The following is a 16,548-nucleotide window of genomic DNA, read 5'->3' as shown; positions in this document are numbered from 1 at the left end:
TCAACTACTATTTATTAATCACAACTTGCCCCAAAATCTGTCCATCTCCTGCAACTATGGAATCACCAGAGAAAGATGAGTTAGGGTATGAAGAGAGCCATCCAACATCATCCACCACTAAAATTAAAAACAGCAAGAATCCAAGGAGATTTACAGATGATCAGATAAAGTCATTAGAGTCCATATTCAAGCAAGATACAAAGCTAGAGCCCAGGAAGAAGTTGCAGCTAGCAAAGGAGCTAGGGCTGCAGCCTAGACAGATAGCCATATGGTTTCAGAACAGGAGGGCAAGATGGAAATCCAGGCAGATAGAGCAAGAGTATAAGGTACTAAGGGAGAATTATGACAGTTTGTATATGCAGTTTGATGACTTGCAGAGGGAAAAACAGTCCTTGCAAATGCAGGTAAATTGCCTCAAGTTTCTTTCTGATTTGCTTATGTTTTTGTTTAGACTTAATCTGCGGTGTGAGCATTAGTGTGCCTTTGTCAACAGTTGCAGGAGCTGAGTGATGCAGTAAAGAATCTTAACAGGGTTGATCTAACCGACAGAGATGCTGAATTGAAAGAATGTGTTAACAGTGCAAAAGAGAGGATGGATCGTTGCTACGATGTCATGAATGCAGATGCAGATGAAGATGAAAAATTCACAAACTATTTTAACAGGGCAGAAGAGAAAGAACCTTTGAGATGGGGTGAAGAGGAGGAGATCAGTCAGCTGGGATCACCAGAAGCATGGTGCAATCTGTCCTCATGTTGCCTGTTTGATCAGTCATCAGGAACTTCAAAATCAAATTGGTGGGACAGTTAGATGTGTAGAGAGTAGAAAGAAAGTATTATGGAGATACATATGTTATGATCACATTCAGGTCTTGTGTGTGTGTGTGTGTAATTGTTTTTGTTACTCAGAAAAACAGCTGAATATGAGGTTTGGAGGGGGGGGGGGTGCTGCTTCCTTTCTAGCTCCAGACACAAGAAGCAGCCTTGGAAGAAATGATTTCAAATGCTGTCAGAGCATAAACAGAGCTATATAGTCTCATTTGAACTAAAACCAGCCAAAAAAGCATCAGATAATCAATTACGTATGTAAAGGCATGTAAATAAGCAAGAGGGTTACAGATAAAACAAGGCATATATATGTAGGATCATTTGGTGTGGTTCAAATTTCAGCTTTTGCATCTTATGGTACAGATGAACAAAGGATATAGGCAGTTGTGTGTTGTGTTAGGTTTCATTGACAACAAATTATTAATTCTGTAGTGTTTTTCCTTTTACTTTTTTGGTTCAATAGCAATAGAACACATCCCTTCAGTGCTGTTAGTTGAAACATAAAGCTCCTTAGCTTTTGGAAGATCAGTTCTATCACTTTGGATTAAACTAATGCAAAGTAGCAACCCCATTTTGTCAAGCCATTTGTGGGTGCACAAAGAACAGTAAACGTTATCGTTAAACCATAGAAAAAATAAATCAGTAGTAAACAAAGGAGCCATTTCAATAAAATAAAAATAATAATAATAATAATAATAATAAGAGGAAAAACAGAGCCATTTATGAACAAAGCTAAATATGTAAAAACTCAAGTCTATGAAACATTAACTAGTAAAAAGAAATCAGTATCTGGTTTACAAATAAATGGAGCCAAGGTTCGATATGCTGCGCATAAAATAACAAACAAAACCATTTGTTTTCATTGAAACAAATAAAAGGAAGTAAGCTGAGCAGATAAGTGCAATTTGGGATCAACATGTAGTCTACTTGATCTTCTTCTTCGGCCTCAGCTGTACAACATTAAGAGAGAAAGGGTCAATCAACCATGAACAACCAATAAAGAAGCATATGAATAGATGTATCTTCAAGAATATGAACCTGGTTGCTGTGCCCACACTTCTTTTTCCTGCAGTTGACAGCACGAGGGTGCAGGCGAGCATAACACCTATGAAACAAAAACATGCACAGCATTTTATACATATAGGGATAGAGATAATTTTCAAATACCAATTCAAAGTGTTGTTACGGTAGCAATCCCCGACATTTATTTCGTTGATTGTATCAATTCAGAAGGCTTTAGAAGGAGGGTGGAGATATCCCAGTTTATTATTTCATCAAGACATGATCAAATTTTGGAATATCCAAAAATATTGGTAGCTCCCAAAGTTCTCTAAAGGCAGAGAGTTCTAGCATAACTGTCATTGCTATTTAAATCTAAAGTTAATTTTTACGTATCACCAAAAATATCTTGGCACTATTCATGGACAATACCATTTTAGAGAAATATATAAAATTAGAAGTCTTGGCACTAAAAAATCAAAGGTAATTTTTTTGAAAAAATATCATATCAATTTTTTTTTACTATCACAGAAAATGGCATCAAATATACAATTTTTACCTATTTCAATTTTCTTTTCAAATCTTTAAAATCCTCTATATAGACAGAGAACAAAGACTAAATAATCCCATTACGATCCTTATATTCAACCTAAATGACTAACAGCAACTTTCAAATTACGACACACTAAATACAAGTATCCAAGCCCATCAAATGAATGAATAGAGGCGATCTCTCTATATGAGACAGCAAAAGAACAATTCTATACAATTGTGCAATAGATGGAAGGAAAAAGAAAATACACGTAAGCGAAAAACGAATTTTTCGGATGAAAGATGTTAGTTAACCTACTTGCGGCAGATCATCTTGTCCTGGTTGTATTTCCTGGCCAATGCCATGAGCGAGGGCTCGATAATTCCACCCCTAAGCCTCAGAACCAAGTGCAGGGTCGACTCTGCAAGAATTATTTAACATCAGCAAAAAGCTGCGAGTGATAACAATAAGTAAAAAGACATAAACAAGTCTGATAGCCAAAAACCTTTCTGGATGTTGTAATCAGCAAGGGTGCGTCCATCTTCAAGCTGCTTTCCGGCAAAAATCAAACGCTGCTGATCCGGCGGGATTCCTGAACAAACACCCGATTACAAACACAACATAATTAAAATCAACGGAATTTTCATCTGCCTTTCCCGTTCCCTCAATATCCATAAAAACTCTCTTAAAATCTTACCCTCCTTGTCTTGAATCTTGGCCTTCACATTATCAATGGTGTCGCTCGATTCTACCTCGAGCGTGATGGTTTTCCCCGTTAGGGTTTTCACGAAGATCTGCATTTTTACGAGTCCGGCGTTCTCACAACTTCCACCACCACAACCCTTTGAGACGACTATATATTGCAGGCGGAATTAGGGTTCTTCAAGGACGTCGTTTCAAGATATGAAATCTTCTATCCCATTTGGGCTTCCTGAAAATAAAAGGCCCATATTGGGCTGGTAAATGGGCCAAGCCCATATCTCCCCAGACTTATTTGAGTTGGTTGATCCATTTGAATATGGGCTCAATTAATGGGCTGCACAAAAGGCCAAGAGCCAGCTTGCCAAGGTCGAAGACAGCTGGGCTGAGTCGGCTCCAATATATTTTATTTATTGCATTTAGAATTGTCTTAAAAAATTGCATGCTCACACTTTTGGATTGTAATACTATTCATTCTTTAAACAAATATAAAATCAATTTATTTTTTATTTTCATAAAATATTATATTAATTTTCAAATTTTTGAAATTTTCCAAAACTTTTTGTCAAAACAAAGCAGTTTTAAGAGGATTGTTGCAATAGAAAACAATTGCTTCATCAACTTTTGTTTGACATAGAGAATACAAATTAATGAGATTATAATATCAAAATAAAATAAATAAAAAAATAATAAATTGTGAAAAAAAAAAGTAAAAAAAAATATATATAGTAACATTATTTATTAAAATTAAAGTATTGAAATTATAAACGGATAAAGTATTTTATTATAAATAAGAATATACATAAGTTAAACAAACAATAAAAAATATAGATATAATTTTGACCGATGAAATAAAATCTTACTGAAAAAAGACTTGTGTCTTTTTTTTTTACAAATACTTTTGAAATTATTGTCATTGTTTATATTTATTAATTTTTCCAAAATTACTACACATCAAATATATATTTCTATCACAAAATACCAAACAATTTTTTTTTACTATTATTATTTTTTTCTCAAAAGTCTTTGTCTAAATAAAACCTGTATCTTATTTTAAAACTGGGCTAATTTCAAACCTCAATTCCAAATCCATTGTAAGATACTCCCTCGTCCCACAATAATTGACATTATTTTTATTTTTATTTGTCTCGTAACAATTGATACATTTCTATTTTTGATAAAAATTATTAAACTAAAACATATTTTACAAATATAAATCAACTTACTTAACTACATAACGTACAACATCATAAATGACAAACTCACTCAAAACTCCTTTATTTCTATCTCTCTCCTAAAAAAATTAAATATTTTTATCTATATTTAAAACTACACTATTTTTTATAAAATTGATTTATATTAATTATAAATAAATAAAAATATTTTTTTATATACTTGTACTATATAAAATTTTATTCTCTACAAAATGATATCCATGTTGCATATATTTTTTAATTTCTATATAATTTTTAAATATTTAAACATATATTTTAATTTTTTTAATCATGTATATTAAATTTACTTTAAAACTATAAATATTATTAATTATTCAAAAAAAATATAATAATATAATAATTAATTATTATTAACTAATTAAACATCTTTAATTTAAATACTGTGTTTCTAATCAAATCTTCATTTCCTATGGGATAAAGAGTGGAGTTTTTCTTATTTTGAAATTGGCCTATTTTCAAATTCCAATTGCAAATCCATTGTATCGTACGTGTCTAAATTTAGCATATATATCTTATCTTAGAATTGGCCTATTTCAAACTTCAATTCCAAATCCATTGCATCTTACATTTCAAGTTGGGATAAATAATTACAGATCCTTTCTATCACAACGTGAAACGTAAGGTATGAAAGTTTTAGGATCGAGGTTTCAATTAAATTAATGCATGTTGATAAAAAGTTGGGTAGGTATTTAGATTGTGTTTGTCTGGGGATTGAATTTTAAATACACTGTTCATCTTATTTGTTCCAAAAAAAACATTAAATCAAACACATATTTTTCATTTTTTTTATATTATCCTAAAAGTCAATTTTACATTCAAAATATCACATCAACACCTATTTATATCATATTATAGGAATATTCAAATTCAAATTTTTTACTGTTAAAATCCCAATTCAAAATCCAAACTCTCAAACAAACACACCCACTAAATTAAACATTTTATTGGTTTATTAAAGTAGGAATATTACAATAACTTGAATGAGTGGGTTAACTAAGGGTGTGTTTGTCTTGGGGGATTGGATTTTGAGTTGGGATTTGAATAGTAAAAAATTTGAATTTGAATAGTTATATGATGTGATATAAATAGGTGTTGATGTGATGTTTTGAATATAAAATTGATTTTTAGTATAATATAAAAAATGAAAAATAGGTGTTTGATTTGATGTTTTTGAGGGGAAAAAATTGGATGAATAGTGGAAATCCACCAAAATCCAAACAAACACACCCTTAAGTTTCATCAATTTTTCCATAATTTGAATGTATATTGAGTATATTTGTTTTGCATTTTGAATATAAAATTATATTCTTTTATGTTCGGATTATTATGTTTGGATTACTGTATAGATTTAAAAATTTAAGTCTCGAATATTATGTTCCTGTAAACATGAAAATTTTAAAAAAATATAATTAGTATGTAATTATTTTATAGTAAAAATAATTATAAATTAAAATCAAAATAACTAATAATCTAATTAACATTAAAATGTATACTTTTTAAAAAAAAAATTGACATAATATGGAATAGAGGAAATAATTAGTAAATAATTAATTTATTTAAAATAAAATTAAAATGTATAATTAATTTTTAAAAATAAAAAATTAATAAGACATGAAACGGACAAAACACCAATATAATTCAAAAAAATATTATTTAAATAAAAATTTTAATTTCAAGCACAAATCAAATAAAATTAATTATATTTTTTTACAAATTGAAATAAATGTAAAATTGGGAGAGAAAAAATAATTGTTAATAATTAAAAGTCAAGCCATCCTTTTGAGAGTTTCGAGAAAGGGTAACTAGGTTCAAAATAAATTTATTATAGCACGTGAAAAATAATTTCCCGGACACAACGAACACATTCCCTTTATATATTACTCCACTACACGTACAATAGAATTTTCAATCACATATACGGAAATACCTTCCGATCAAAACATAAAAAAAAAAAGGAAATACCTTATACGCTGCTTACGAATTCGACAGTGGTGCTGGATCAATGGCTTCACCTGCACGCCAAAAGAAAGTGATGAAATTCGACTCCGAGGAAGACGTCGCCGTCGCTCTCGCTAAATACACCGCCGATCTGTCTCAGAAGTACATCAAAGAGAAAGGTTCATTCTCTGTTGTTCTCTCCGGAGGAACTCTTATCGACACACTCAGGTCGTCAATTCACTTTGCGCTTTTCGTTTCTATTTATTCATTTATTTTTGTAAAAATCATTTCAGAGAAATGGAATTGTGGAAATCTGTAACCAGATTAGTTTCCTTTGAAGTATGACGTTTCAATCGGGCATTTGGTTGAGAAATGGGTGAATCGACGTTTGGAAAAGCTGAATACGATGTTTTCCTTTCGAACGTGATGTGTGGTGTTGAAATTTGAAAATAAATTGACAGCGATGGAAAATGACGAGATTGAACACATTACAGCTCGGTGATTGTACATATACTACTAGTAGATTTCCTGCGTTTTGTTACTGATCGGTTCTTTTCAGCGTTTAAAGCGTCTTTTTGTCCTTTGGCTGGTTCCGTTTTCCTTTCCAATAATGGCAGATGAAACTAATTTCTAGCAGTTACATTCCTACCAGAATTATAGTTATGCTAAATCTTAGACGCCCCTGTGAAGATATGAAAATGGCCATACTTATGATTTATTCAGAAGTTTCCACACAGTGGTGTTCTTATATCTTATTTGTGTATATACTCTAGTTCAAGGCCTGGGATAAATGCTTTTTTCTTATCTGTGATTGATGTTTTCGACGATCTAGGAAGCTAACAGAGTCACCATACAAGGAATCAATTGAGTGGACGAAATGGTTGATATTTTGGGTGGATGAGAGAGTTGTTCCTCTCGATGATGAAGAAAGCAACTACCTGCTTGCTAGCAGAGGCTTTCTTAGCAAGGTAACATCAAATCAATTATCTGTTTTTCCAGGGCATGGCTTTTGATTCTTGCTAGCATACACAACCTGTAATTGATCAAACTAAAACTAACCCACCTCAACAAACATTTGGATTTTGTTTTTAAAGAGCATTCTATATGATATGAATTAGCGTTGATGAGATGTTTTAAACGAGAGATTGATCTTTTTTGTGTAAGAAAGGTGTTTGAGATCAAAACCAAACATTGTTTTCTCTGCATTTGCAATTACAGGTGCCAATTCCTTCCAACAACGTTTACGCCATCAATGACAAGAAGTCGCCGGAGGGTGCAGCAGATGATTACGAGGAGCGTGTGAAGCTTCTTGTTGGAAGCAAAATCATACCTCTTTCAAATTCCGGGTTCCCAAATTTCGATCTAATGCTGCTAGGGATGGGGCCGGATGGGCATGTGGCCTCTCTGTTCCCAACACGGCCGCAGAGATATGAAAAGAAACGATGGGTCACCTTCATTACCGACTCTCCCAAGCCACCTCCACCAAGGATCACTTTCACATTTCCTGTCATCAACTCATCTTCAGAGATTGCAATGGTGATCACAGGCGCGGATTTGGCAGACGCTGTCAAGACTGTTTTGGGCGACGGCAATTCCCCTCCAGGTTCGACTCCTTTACCCGCTGCTGAAGTTTCTGCTGAAAATTGTCTCACATGGTTCTTGGATAAAGATGCTGCTTCCAAACTGTGAATCCAAGAAGTTATCTAAGTACAAAAAATAAAGGTCATCCACAGTCCATATGAATGTTGTCTGTGAAAATAAAGTATGTAGCATCATCCCTTCTAAGCTGCTTGTTGTCTGCTATATAACAAGTGATAGTTGTTATAGCCAGTTCCATTCTATCCTTACTATGTATGGTGTTTTGTGCTATGTTATGTTGTCTGCCTATCAAAATGTACTCTGCAAATGGATTATTTTTTATTTTTAATAATATGGTAAGCGGATAGAATTTAATAATCAGCAAACTAGTTGACAAAGTAAGTTATATTAGATGAATCCAAATTTGAAGATATGGAAAATTTAAATTCATGAACATGAATCCATCCTATATGACAATAATTCATTTTTGATTTGGTTAGTGGTCATTCTTCTTGCAAATTCATTTTATTTAGTTAAGATAAGGTAACTTTGGATCAAACATTAGAATGACTTGGATAACAAATATACTAAGGTTGGCTCATATTATATATGGATTTTTGGAATTTTAAAAATTTTAGATAAAAATATATATATTTAATTTGGTATTTTTGACGTGGTATGTTTGTAATACTATCATATTTATACTCTTTAAAATAAATAAATATATTTATAATATTTTATAACAAAATAATTAATTTATGTTACAACTCGTTTAATTTTGATGTAAAATTTAATCAATATTGTACTTTTATAACAATTAATAATATTTCGGTCTATTATTTAAATACCATTTTTTAATTGCTATTTTTAAAATATAATAAACAAAAAATCAAAATACTTACGAGTCATTATTATAAAAAAAGAAAAATTCTTATAAAAAATAAAAAGAAATTAAATATTCATTTAAAAATAATACTGCATTCATTATTTTGAGTAAGAAGAGCAAGACATGAAGGCACCGAAATAAATTCAACACGACATTTATTTATTTAATTATTAATTAATGGGCTGAAGCGGTTTCAGCTTCCATTCGGTTTGCATTCACCGCTCTCTCTCCTACGCCCTGGCCGATGTTGGAAATTTGGGAGAAAGGAGAGCAGAGTAGACAAGAGAAGGGGAACGAAGAAGAAGAAAGAAAGGATTTGAAGAAGGTGCTGTGATTCCTCCCCTACCCGTAGGCCCTGGTTGATGTTGGAAAATCCACCGCCAGGCGTATTGCGGCATCCCAGGGCCAGATTCGTAACACTGGATACACATCCGATGCTCGCCGGCGGCGCCGCTGCGGTTGAAGCCATCGGCAGCAGAATCGGTCAGATAAGCAGAGCGGTTATCGTCGGAGGTGGATTCTGGAGGGATGCGGCGGCAAAGGATGGCGCAACCCTCGCCTTCACGGCGCTTGCTGGCCTCGCGTTAGCCGCAGCTGTGTTCTACACTACTAGGTAATAATAAAGAGTGCGGATAATTTGTGCCAACCGAATAGTGATTGCCGAGGGCTTTTTGAAATCAGATGTTGTAACCCTAGGCCGAGTAACTTGCGTAGTTTGAAAACATTAGGGAAAAAATTATCATATTAAGGCTTGTTAAATGAAAGCTCTAAGGCTGATTCAGACTTCGTCATCGGCAAAGTCTTCGCCGCCACCGCCGCCACGATCACCATCACCACCCTCGAATGCGTCGTCACTTTCATCATCTTCCCCGCGGATACATCTGAGATCGGTTCTATTCTTAATAGCTTCCTCCAACTCCTCACCAGCCTCTTCTTCTTCTGCTCGGTGAGTCTCCTCTTTATTCCCCTCATCCCTTGCAGCTATTTTATTCATTTTGCTGCCTCATACCGTGGTGTAGTTCGATGATGAAGCTCAGATCTCGGTCGTAGATTTCACAGTTATAATGAGATTACCTAAATCTGGTATTTGCCTGTTCGTGTTCAGCTTTGCATTCCAGTTAACAGCAAGTCCTTTCACCCTCCCCCCCTTCATTGTTTGTTTTGATTTCAATTTAGTTAGTTAGATGTTATTGGAATAGATGTGGAAGAAAATGATTAATTTGAATACATAGTGGGGTAATATTTATGTTAAGTTAGACCAAAAGGATGGCTATGTACTTTGAGGCATTTGCTGTTTTGGTCTGTTGCAACATTGCCCTCTTTGGATTGGGGAATTAAGGCATAAATCATGTATATGACCTATTCTGATATTCTGTTTGTTGCAAATTCTTATGATTGCCACTTCGATCGTTAATGGAAAAGAGAGAAATCTGTGCTAGAAGTGGAAATTATTGTTGAACCTCCTGTAAAATGAGATGGAACATTCAATGACTTTCTATCAAGCTATCTTCCATTGCTAGACCTGTTGATAGATATACTACTTTGAAGGATATAGAAAAAATGACAGAAGAAAAGATGGGGTGGTTTGATCATGAATTTAATTTTGTTTTGTAACTTAAGTTCCACAGTCATGTGATTTATATTTCAGGGTAGTTATCAAATGGTTTTGGGAGTCATCTGGCCATTCCATGTTCTACCTCAATCTTCTTTGAGTGGTTCTCTGAGTAAATAATTTGGACATCATAATATTATTACAGCCAAGTGTTAAAATAAATGTCATCAGTCATAATTATTTTTAATAAGTATTATGTAGAGCTAAAGATATTTATTTTTGGCTAAATCAACAAGTGCTATCCATTGTGTTTGCAGTTTCTACGATGGTGCATGTTATGCATTTTTTTATTGCTATAAAACCTGCTGGCCATGATTGGTCTATTATCTACTTTCTCATAACGTATAAGCTTGTGATTCAGTCTCATATTTGCAGTCCTGTAACTTATCAAGTGAACGCTTGTATTTTTCCATTTCAGGGGTCGTCTCAAATCTCCATGGCATCGAAGAAAACGAAAACACATACTCACAGCTCATCAGTGGAGAAGTTTATTCACTCCTGATGGAAAACTTTTTGACAATGGAGTTAAATTTCTGAAGAAAGTTCGAAGTGGAGTAAGTAGTGTTTTTATGTTACTTCCAAATTTCCTGATTTTTGGTGGAATCTGATGTTCTTTCTATGCATATAAATGGGTAGTTTTAAAACTATTTGTATTAATCTTTTTCCCTGTTTTGTTTAGGGTGTTGATCCAAGCATTAGGGCGGAGGTTTGGCCATTTCTTCTTGGAGTGTAAGCTAATTTATTCTTTAAAATGTTTTGGTGTGGGTCTTTAGAAATAGAACACTATCTTTTTGTTCACCTTGGCTGCCAAACATAACATAACTGATACTGATCTTCTACTTGCAGCTTTGAGCTCACAAGTTCCAAACAAGAAAGGGATGCTATTATTACCTTGAAAAGGTGCACCTTCAAACTTCAGTTCTCATTTATCTCCACAGGTTCCCTACCTATCCATAAGCATGCTTGAAAAGTGACTTGCCCGTATCAATACCTTAATTTTTATTTATTTATTTATTATTATTATTTTTTTCCCTTTTCCTTTTACAATTTGAATTAGAATGCACCACCTCAATTAAATTTCCTATGGGCATTAAACCATGCATGCAGGGAGGAATATGAGAAATTGCGGAGACAATGTAGGCGGATTGTTAGGGAGAACAGTGACTTTTTGAAACTAAATGAAAGAGGTGGAAAGAGCAGTAGTAGCGGTGAACATCCCACTGAAGACATGGATTCTCCTGACTCTAAAAATGTCTCAGTTGCCGAAGATTGTGCTGCTAGTGAGGAAGATTCTCAGTATTGTGGAGACACAGACGAGCTCGCCAGCTCTGCAGTGGATCAAAACTTAGGGTCTAAACCTGATTTAAAGGTTGCTTCTGAATCAGACTCGTCCAATTCTGATTCATCAGATGAACCTGAAGTGAGCCAAACTTTCACGATAACAGAAAGCACAGAGGACAATGATCCTGACCTGCCATCCAATGAAGATTCAGCACAATCAAAAATGGAAGTTCAGTCAGAAACCCGCCGAAGAGAAGATTTCTCCACCTGGCAGCGAATTATCCGCTTAGATGCTGTTCGTGCAAACGGGGAATGGATGGAATACAACCCAGTTCAAGCGGCTGCATCAGATGCCGAAGCACGCCAGGCAGCTGAGCTTATCGGATTGACTGGTTACGATCACCTCGAACCTAGCAGGATCTTCCACGCTGCTCGTTTAGTCGCTATTCTCGAAGCATATGCACTTTACGACCCCGAGATAGGATATTGCCAGGGAATGAGCGATCTACTCTCCCCCCTAATTGCCGTGATCACAGAGGATCACGAAGCTTTCTGGTGTTTTGTTGGTTTCATGAAGAAAGCTCGCCACAATTTCAGGCTGGATGAAGTGGGCATCCGAAGGCAGCTGAACATCGTCTCTAAAATCATAAAGTACAAGGACTCCCATCTTTACCGGCATTTGGAAAGGCTCCAGGCCGAGGACTGTTTCTTTGTGTACAGAATGGTGGTGGTGCTGTTCAGAAGAGAACTTACGTTCGAGCAAACTTTATGCCTATGGGAGGTTATGTGGGCCGACCAGGCTGCACTTAGGGCAGGGGTAGGGAAGTCGGCTTGGGACAGGGTTAGGCAACGAGCCCCTCCAACTGAGGATCTGTTGCTTTATGCAATTGCAGCCTCGGTTTTGCAGAGGAGGAAACAAATCATCGAGAAGTATAACAGCATGGACGAGATTTTGAGGGAGTGCAACTCAATGGCTGGGCATCTCGACGTGTGGAAGCTTCTGGATGATGCGCACAGCCTGGTGGTGACGCTCCATGGAAAAATCGAGGCTCCTCTATGAGGGATGGAGGATTGTGTGAGGTAAGTAAAGCTAATTTCATTCATTTCAATTATTGCCAGCCTTTATAAATATTTCTGTGGGGAATGAAAGGGAAATAGTTCTGAATCTAAATTTATGACTGTTGGGGAGAGTTGTTGCGAAATATGACAGGCTGCTATGCTATGAATGCTTGTTCTTTTCTTTTCTTTTTATTTTTCTTTCAATATATATAATTTGAAGAGGATTTGTCCAACTTCTGTTACACCTTTCATAATTGGCAGCTTGTGTTGTAATTTCTTTGGTGGATAAAATTAGTGGAAAATAAGAGGCTGCCTTAATAGTTTTTATACTTTCGCCATCATCTTCGAACTGTTTGTTGTGATTATTGAATTGGCAAACGCTGACTTCATTAGGAGTCAATGTATAGACAAGAAATGGAAATGAGTAGATAAGATTTGTGCTGATTGTCTTGATAGAGTGAGTTTGATTTTAGAAGGAAAAAAATTGTCCCGTAAGGAATGACTTTGTGGTGTTGGTGGGGGGGGGGGGACTCATGATCGTGAGGCTATGGATTCAAACTTTTAACATTTTCATGTGTTGTCTAACACACATAGTTTGCTTAGTATAATTTGTTTTCCCGAGTTTAACTTACAGGCTATTAAGTTTTGCTAAGGGTTTACTTGGAGCGCATTCGAAGAGTAGCAATAGTGGATTTCCACACCAGTTGTAGCCTTATTTATACTAAATTTAATTTATCGAGTGAAGTTCAAGTTGGTCTCCTTGATTAAGGAATTTGTGAGTTTGCCTGAGTGGTGTAGGGAGTGAGAAACTAGATAAGGAATGGAAATCTCAATATTACATTGAATAAAAGAAACAAAGGACTTGTAATGAAATGCAAGTCCAGTACAACAAAGCAGTAGAGCACAACATGCTACCTTATTGTAAGAAATAAGAAAGCTTAGCTTGGGAGAGAGGAAAGAGAGAGATGTTGGAAATCATTTGATCGGAAATTAACACTAACTATCTAACGATAATATATCTCTTCTACTAACATAAGCTGGAAAACACGATACCAAAACATGTGTGATGTAGTAATAACTGGAATCACTTCTTTCCGTATTGGAATGCCAAGGCTATACCTAAGATCAAGAGAGGCACGAGGAACTGCAAGATCTTGATGAGTGTGTCGGAGGAGGTCTTGTCAGGTTCTTGGTGGTAAATATAGCTGGGTTTCAAAGGAATTGTTTCGGCGTCTATCTCCCCGATGTAGTATTTGTCCATCAAGTCTTTGGCCTCGTCACTGTGCCCAATGTCTTCGAAGTCACTTGTGCCGTCTTTTCCTGCAAAAATAGAAAGAGTTCATAAGGTGGATGATGATGACCTTTTAGGCATGAATGGTTTTTTAAGGCCTTGTTTCTGTTTAATTATGGTTTGTTTGTTAGTTAGTTGTTTACCTGTTGCTGCGAGCAAAACTTCAGGACCTCCAGGATGCTCTTCCATGAAAGGCGTTACGTTGAATACCTGAATTATTAATGATTAGATTTGTTATCAGTTAGTTGTAACAAATGTGCCCAAGGATTAGGAACGATATAGTTAAAAGTGATGATGACTGGGAAAAAAAGATTGGAAGAATAGACATAATATTGTAGCTACTAATGTTCAAATTTCATATCAAGTATTTTATTGTTTATAGAATTAGGTTTGTTATTTATTTTTAATTATTGTACATCATTTTGATGATTCTAGATTGAAACGGTCCTAAAAATGTTTTGGTGTTATATTTTTAGTGATAATATTAGAAACTGAATGCTGGAAAAATGATAAGATCAGGTGAATAAAATATTTATGGACGTTTGCTCGTATTTTTTTTTTTTTTTTTTTTCTCTTTGGTAAAAAATAATAATAAGAAAATTTTGTTTTTATTTTAAAATATTACTGTCAACTAATTATTTGAGTATGCTTTTTCTATTTTAAAATACCTTTTAAAATATGTACATTAATTTATTCTAGAATATTTGATTGATGTATACCTTATCTTTTTGAAATAGGATGTGCTCTATATTTTAAATTAAATATTTTTAATATATTATTTGAATTGAAAAAAAAAAAAAAAACTACATGTTAAATTATCTAGCGAAAAAAGAAAAAGAAACACACATATATTATTTCAGAATAATAGGTTCTTCTTAAGAATTTTATACTAGTGAAAAGGTTATCCTTTCTTTATGACTTTTATCTACCAATCCAAAACGTAATTTCTCTAATTGTTCCCTCATTAGTTGAGACTTTAGAGAGCAGAGCATATTTGCAAAACTAGTATCCAAATAATTATTCTTTCTATTAACTAAAGGAAGTGTCATGCGTGCTCCTAACTCCTAACTGTACTTTTTTATGCCCTAACCTAAATAGTTTCTATTGCACACCATTAGTTTATTTTAGGACACCAGTTATACATAATAAGCAAAGAGAAGCAGTTTGGTGAGGATGGATTCATGCATAGGATCAAACTTACAAATATAATAATAAAATAATGTTTTGATCTACGAAAAATTGAACAAACCAAAATACTTATTTTATATAAATAAATTATATATATATGTAAAAAAACTCACATAAATAAACTCTTATGTTTTTTCATATTTTTATTATTCAACAAATTGTTTTAAAATTTCAAAATGTTTTATCCCAAATTTATTTTATTTTATTTTATTTTTTTTAAAAAAAAGAAAATGCTCGCCTGTATCAATTCAAATTTCTAGATGAAAGATAAGACATATATTACACATGGATATATCTAGGCCACACGCCTGACGCCTCAATGTAAGGCAAGGTAACTTAAATCAGTCACGTGACAGAATAGTGTCAACTAAAACCAAATATAAATAAAAATCAGTCACATGACGGAATAATCGGATTCATGTTTCAAACCAGAAAAAAAAAAAAAATAAAATAAAATAATAATAATAATAAATAATAATAATAAATAAAATTTCACGGAAGGAATCTTTCAGATACAAGCTGTTAAATACACAAAGCAATAATAAGACGCGCGCGCCAACGCGTTCGAAGCACACGCTTGCCCCTCAATCATTAGGTCAAACAAAGGCAAGCGGAGCAATATCAAAACCATTTCTATACACGACCTAAAAATGCACGATGCAGCATAGTTGAAAATGACTGCAGATCAGAACAGAGACGCTCATTTGTAAACAACAACTAGGAATCAGTGGGAGATAGATCGGTAAACTCAAATAAAGACTAATCATTCAAAAAAATGTCACTAAAGAAAGGAACAGTATAGAATCCCTAGACAGAGTCAAACACCAATCCAAAATCCGTTCCAAAAGAAATAAACAGAGGAATCAAGGATCTAACCTTTCCGTGAATTATTAACCAGCAATCCTTTGTCTGGTTATGCTTCCTGACCTCCTCAAACGCGTAAACTTTCGACACCATGTTTTCTCGCTTTCACCGCCGCTCTACAATCCTAATCAGTATCGATTACACCAAAAATAAGCAACAGAACATCACACCACACACATCCGAATAATTCCGCACCAAATAATCGCAAATCAACTCATCCGAGAACTTACCCGCAGACAGAAAAGTAGACGATTGAAGAATGGAGGCAGAAAACACCCTTCTCGGCAAGCCGCCTTATCAGACTAGCAAGTATGTACCGTGGAAATCGTAAGCATTATAAAGGCCAGGAAATGGTAGAAATTACAAATATGCCCTCGTCGGCATTATTATTTTTTTGTCGATCAATTACGACCTGCCCATTAAATTATTCACAAAATAAATAGATGCCACTACCGTACTTGACAATCTATGGGCTTCTTTTATTATACTATTGTTTATTTTAAATAATATGTATATTTTTGTCTTAATTTAAAATGTTTATTTTATTATTTTGATCTATAT

The 16,548-nt window shown here is 34.3% G+C and overlaps 5 protein-coding genes across 6 annotated transcripts; 3 read left to right on the top strand and 2 right to left on the bottom strand.

Moving 5' to 3' along the window:
• Positions 1–13: 13 nt before the first annotated feature.
• LOC127259234 (homeobox-leucine zipper protein ATHB-12-like) lies at positions 14–1,252 on the top strand. Its single transcript, XM_051286417.1, has 2 exons — positions 14–404; positions 494–1,252. The coding sequence occupies exons 1-2, from the start codon at positions 57–59 to the stop codon at positions 806–808; spliced, it is 663 nt and encodes a 220-aa protein (XP_051142374.1). The 5' UTR covers positions 14–56; the 3' UTR covers positions 809–1,252.
• Positions 1,253–1,562: 310 nt separating this feature from the next.
• On the bottom strand, positions 1,563–3,221 carry LOC127259235 (ubiquitin-60S ribosomal protein L40). The gene is made up of 5 exons (XM_051286418.1): positions 3,054–3,221; positions 2,862–2,948; positions 2,675–2,777; positions 1,864–1,930; positions 1,563–1,775 (listed from the first exon to the last, which is right to left on the bottom strand). Exons 1-5 carry the CDS (start codon positions 3,154–3,156, stop codon positions 1,749–1,751), a joined length of 387 nt encoding a protein of 128 aa, XP_051142375.1. The 5' UTR covers positions 3,157–3,221; the 3' UTR covers positions 1,563–1,748.
• Positions 3,222–6,204: 2,983 nt separating this feature from the next.
• LOC127260127 (probable 6-phosphogluconolactonase 4, chloroplastic) lies at positions 6,205–8,184 on the top strand. Its single transcript, XM_051287807.1, has 3 exons — positions 6,205–6,456; positions 7,061–7,196; positions 7,447–8,184. Exons 1-3 carry the CDS (start codon positions 6,293–6,295, stop codon positions 7,915–7,917), a joined length of 771 nt encoding a protein of 256 aa, XP_051143764.1. The 5' UTR covers positions 6,205–6,292; the 3' UTR covers positions 7,918–8,184.
• A 683-nt stretch (positions 8,185–8,867) lies between these two features.
• On the top strand, positions 8,868–12,974 carry LOC127260101 (rab GTPase-activating protein 22-like). 2 transcript variants are annotated; one of them, XM_051287777.1, is made up of 5 exons: positions 8,868–9,305; positions 10,723–10,858; positions 10,984–11,033; positions 11,151–11,204; positions 11,412–12,877. In XM_051287777.1, the coding sequence occupies exons 1-5, from the start codon at positions 9,055–9,057 to the stop codon at positions 12,643–12,645; spliced, it is 1,725 nt and encodes a 574-aa protein (XP_051143734.1). In that variant the 5' UTR covers positions 8,868–9,054; the 3' UTR covers positions 12,646–12,877. The 2 variants fall into 2 exon arrangements, with proteins under 2 accessions (XP_051143734.1, XP_051143735.1); XM_051287778.1 differs by having other exon boundaries at positions 9,163–9,638; positions 11,412–12,974.
• Positions 12,975–13,458: 484 nt separating this feature from the next.
• On the bottom strand, positions 13,459–16,370 carry LOC127260102 (cytochrome b5-like). Its single transcript, XM_051287779.1, has 4 exons — positions 16,218–16,370; positions 16,000–16,111; positions 14,079–14,145; positions 13,459–13,964 (listed from the first exon to the last, which is right to left on the bottom strand). Exons 2-4 carry the CDS (start codon positions 16,078–16,080, stop codon positions 13,729–13,731), a joined length of 384 nt encoding a protein of 127 aa, XP_051143736.1. The 5' UTR covers positions 16,081–16,111; positions 16,218–16,370; the 3' UTR covers positions 13,459–13,728.
• Between the last annotated feature and the right edge of the window lie 178 nt (positions 16,371–16,548).

This window comes from Andrographis paniculata, unplaced genomic scaffold, assembly GCF_009805555.1.
Source record: "Andrographis paniculata isolate CXL003 unplaced genomic scaffold, ASM980555v1 Contig60END, whole genome shotgun sequence".
Lineage (NCBI taxonomy): Eukaryota > Viridiplantae > Streptophyta > Magnoliopsida > Lamiales > Acanthaceae > Andrographis > Andrographis paniculata.
The sequence above is the reverse complement of the archived record's forward strand: the minus strand, read 5'-3'. Positions and strand labels throughout refer to the sequence as shown.

Coding starts and splice junctions, on each gene's coding strand:
- LOC127259235 (XM_051286418.1), bottom strand. CDS start 3,156: ATGCAGATCTTCGTGAAAACCCTAACGGGGAAAACCATCACGCTCGAG. Junction 1,931..2,674: donor GACAAGATGATCTGCCGCAA/GTAGGTTAACTA, acceptor TTTGTTTCATAG/GTGTTATGCTCGCCTGCACC. Junction 1,776..1,863: donor AGTGTGGGCACAGCAACCAG/GTTCATATTCTT, acceptor AATGTTGTACAG/CTGAGGCCGAAGAAGAAGAT.
- LOC127260127 (XM_051287807.1), top strand. CDS start 6,293: ATGGCTTCACCTGCACGCCAAAAGAAAGTGATGAAATTCGACTCCGAG. Junction 6,457..7,060: donor ACTCTTATCGACACACTCAG/GTCGTCAATTCA, acceptor TCGACGATCTAG/GAAGCTAACAGAGTCACCAT. Junction 7,197..7,446: donor GCAGAGGCTTTCTTAGCAAG/GTAACATCAAAT, acceptor TTGCAATTACAG/GTGCCAATTCCTTCCAACAA.
- LOC127260102 (XM_051287779.1), bottom strand. CDS start 16,080: ATGGTGTCGAAAGTTTACGCGTTTGAGGAGGTCAGGAAGCATAACCAG. Junction 14,146..15,999: donor GGTTAATAATTCACGGAAAG/GTTAGATCCTTG, acceptor TTAATAATTCAG/GTATTCAACGTAACGCCTTT. Junction 13,965..14,078: donor AGTTTTGCTCGCAGCAACAG/GTAAACAACTAA, acceptor CTATTTTTGCAG/GAAAAGACGGCACAAGTGAC.
- LOC127259234 (XM_051286417.1), top strand. CDS start 57: ATGGAATCACCAGAGAAAGATGAGTTAGGGTATGAAGAGAGCCATCCA. Junction 405..493: donor AACAGTCCTTGCAAATGCAG/GTAAATTGCCTC, acceptor CTTTGTCAACAG/TTGCAGGAGCTGAGTGATGC.
- LOC127260101 (XM_051287777.1), top strand. CDS start 9,055: ATGTTGGAAAATCCACCGCCAGGCGTATTGCGGCATCCCAGGGCCAGA. Junction 10,859..10,983: donor TGAAGAAAGTTCGAAGTGGA/GTAAGTAGTGTT, acceptor TGTTTTGTTTAG/GGTGTTGATCCAAGCATTAG. Junction 11,034..11,150: donor TGGCCATTTCTTCTTGGAGT/GTAAGCTAATTT, acceptor TTCTACTTGCAG/CTTTGAGCTCACAAGTTCCA.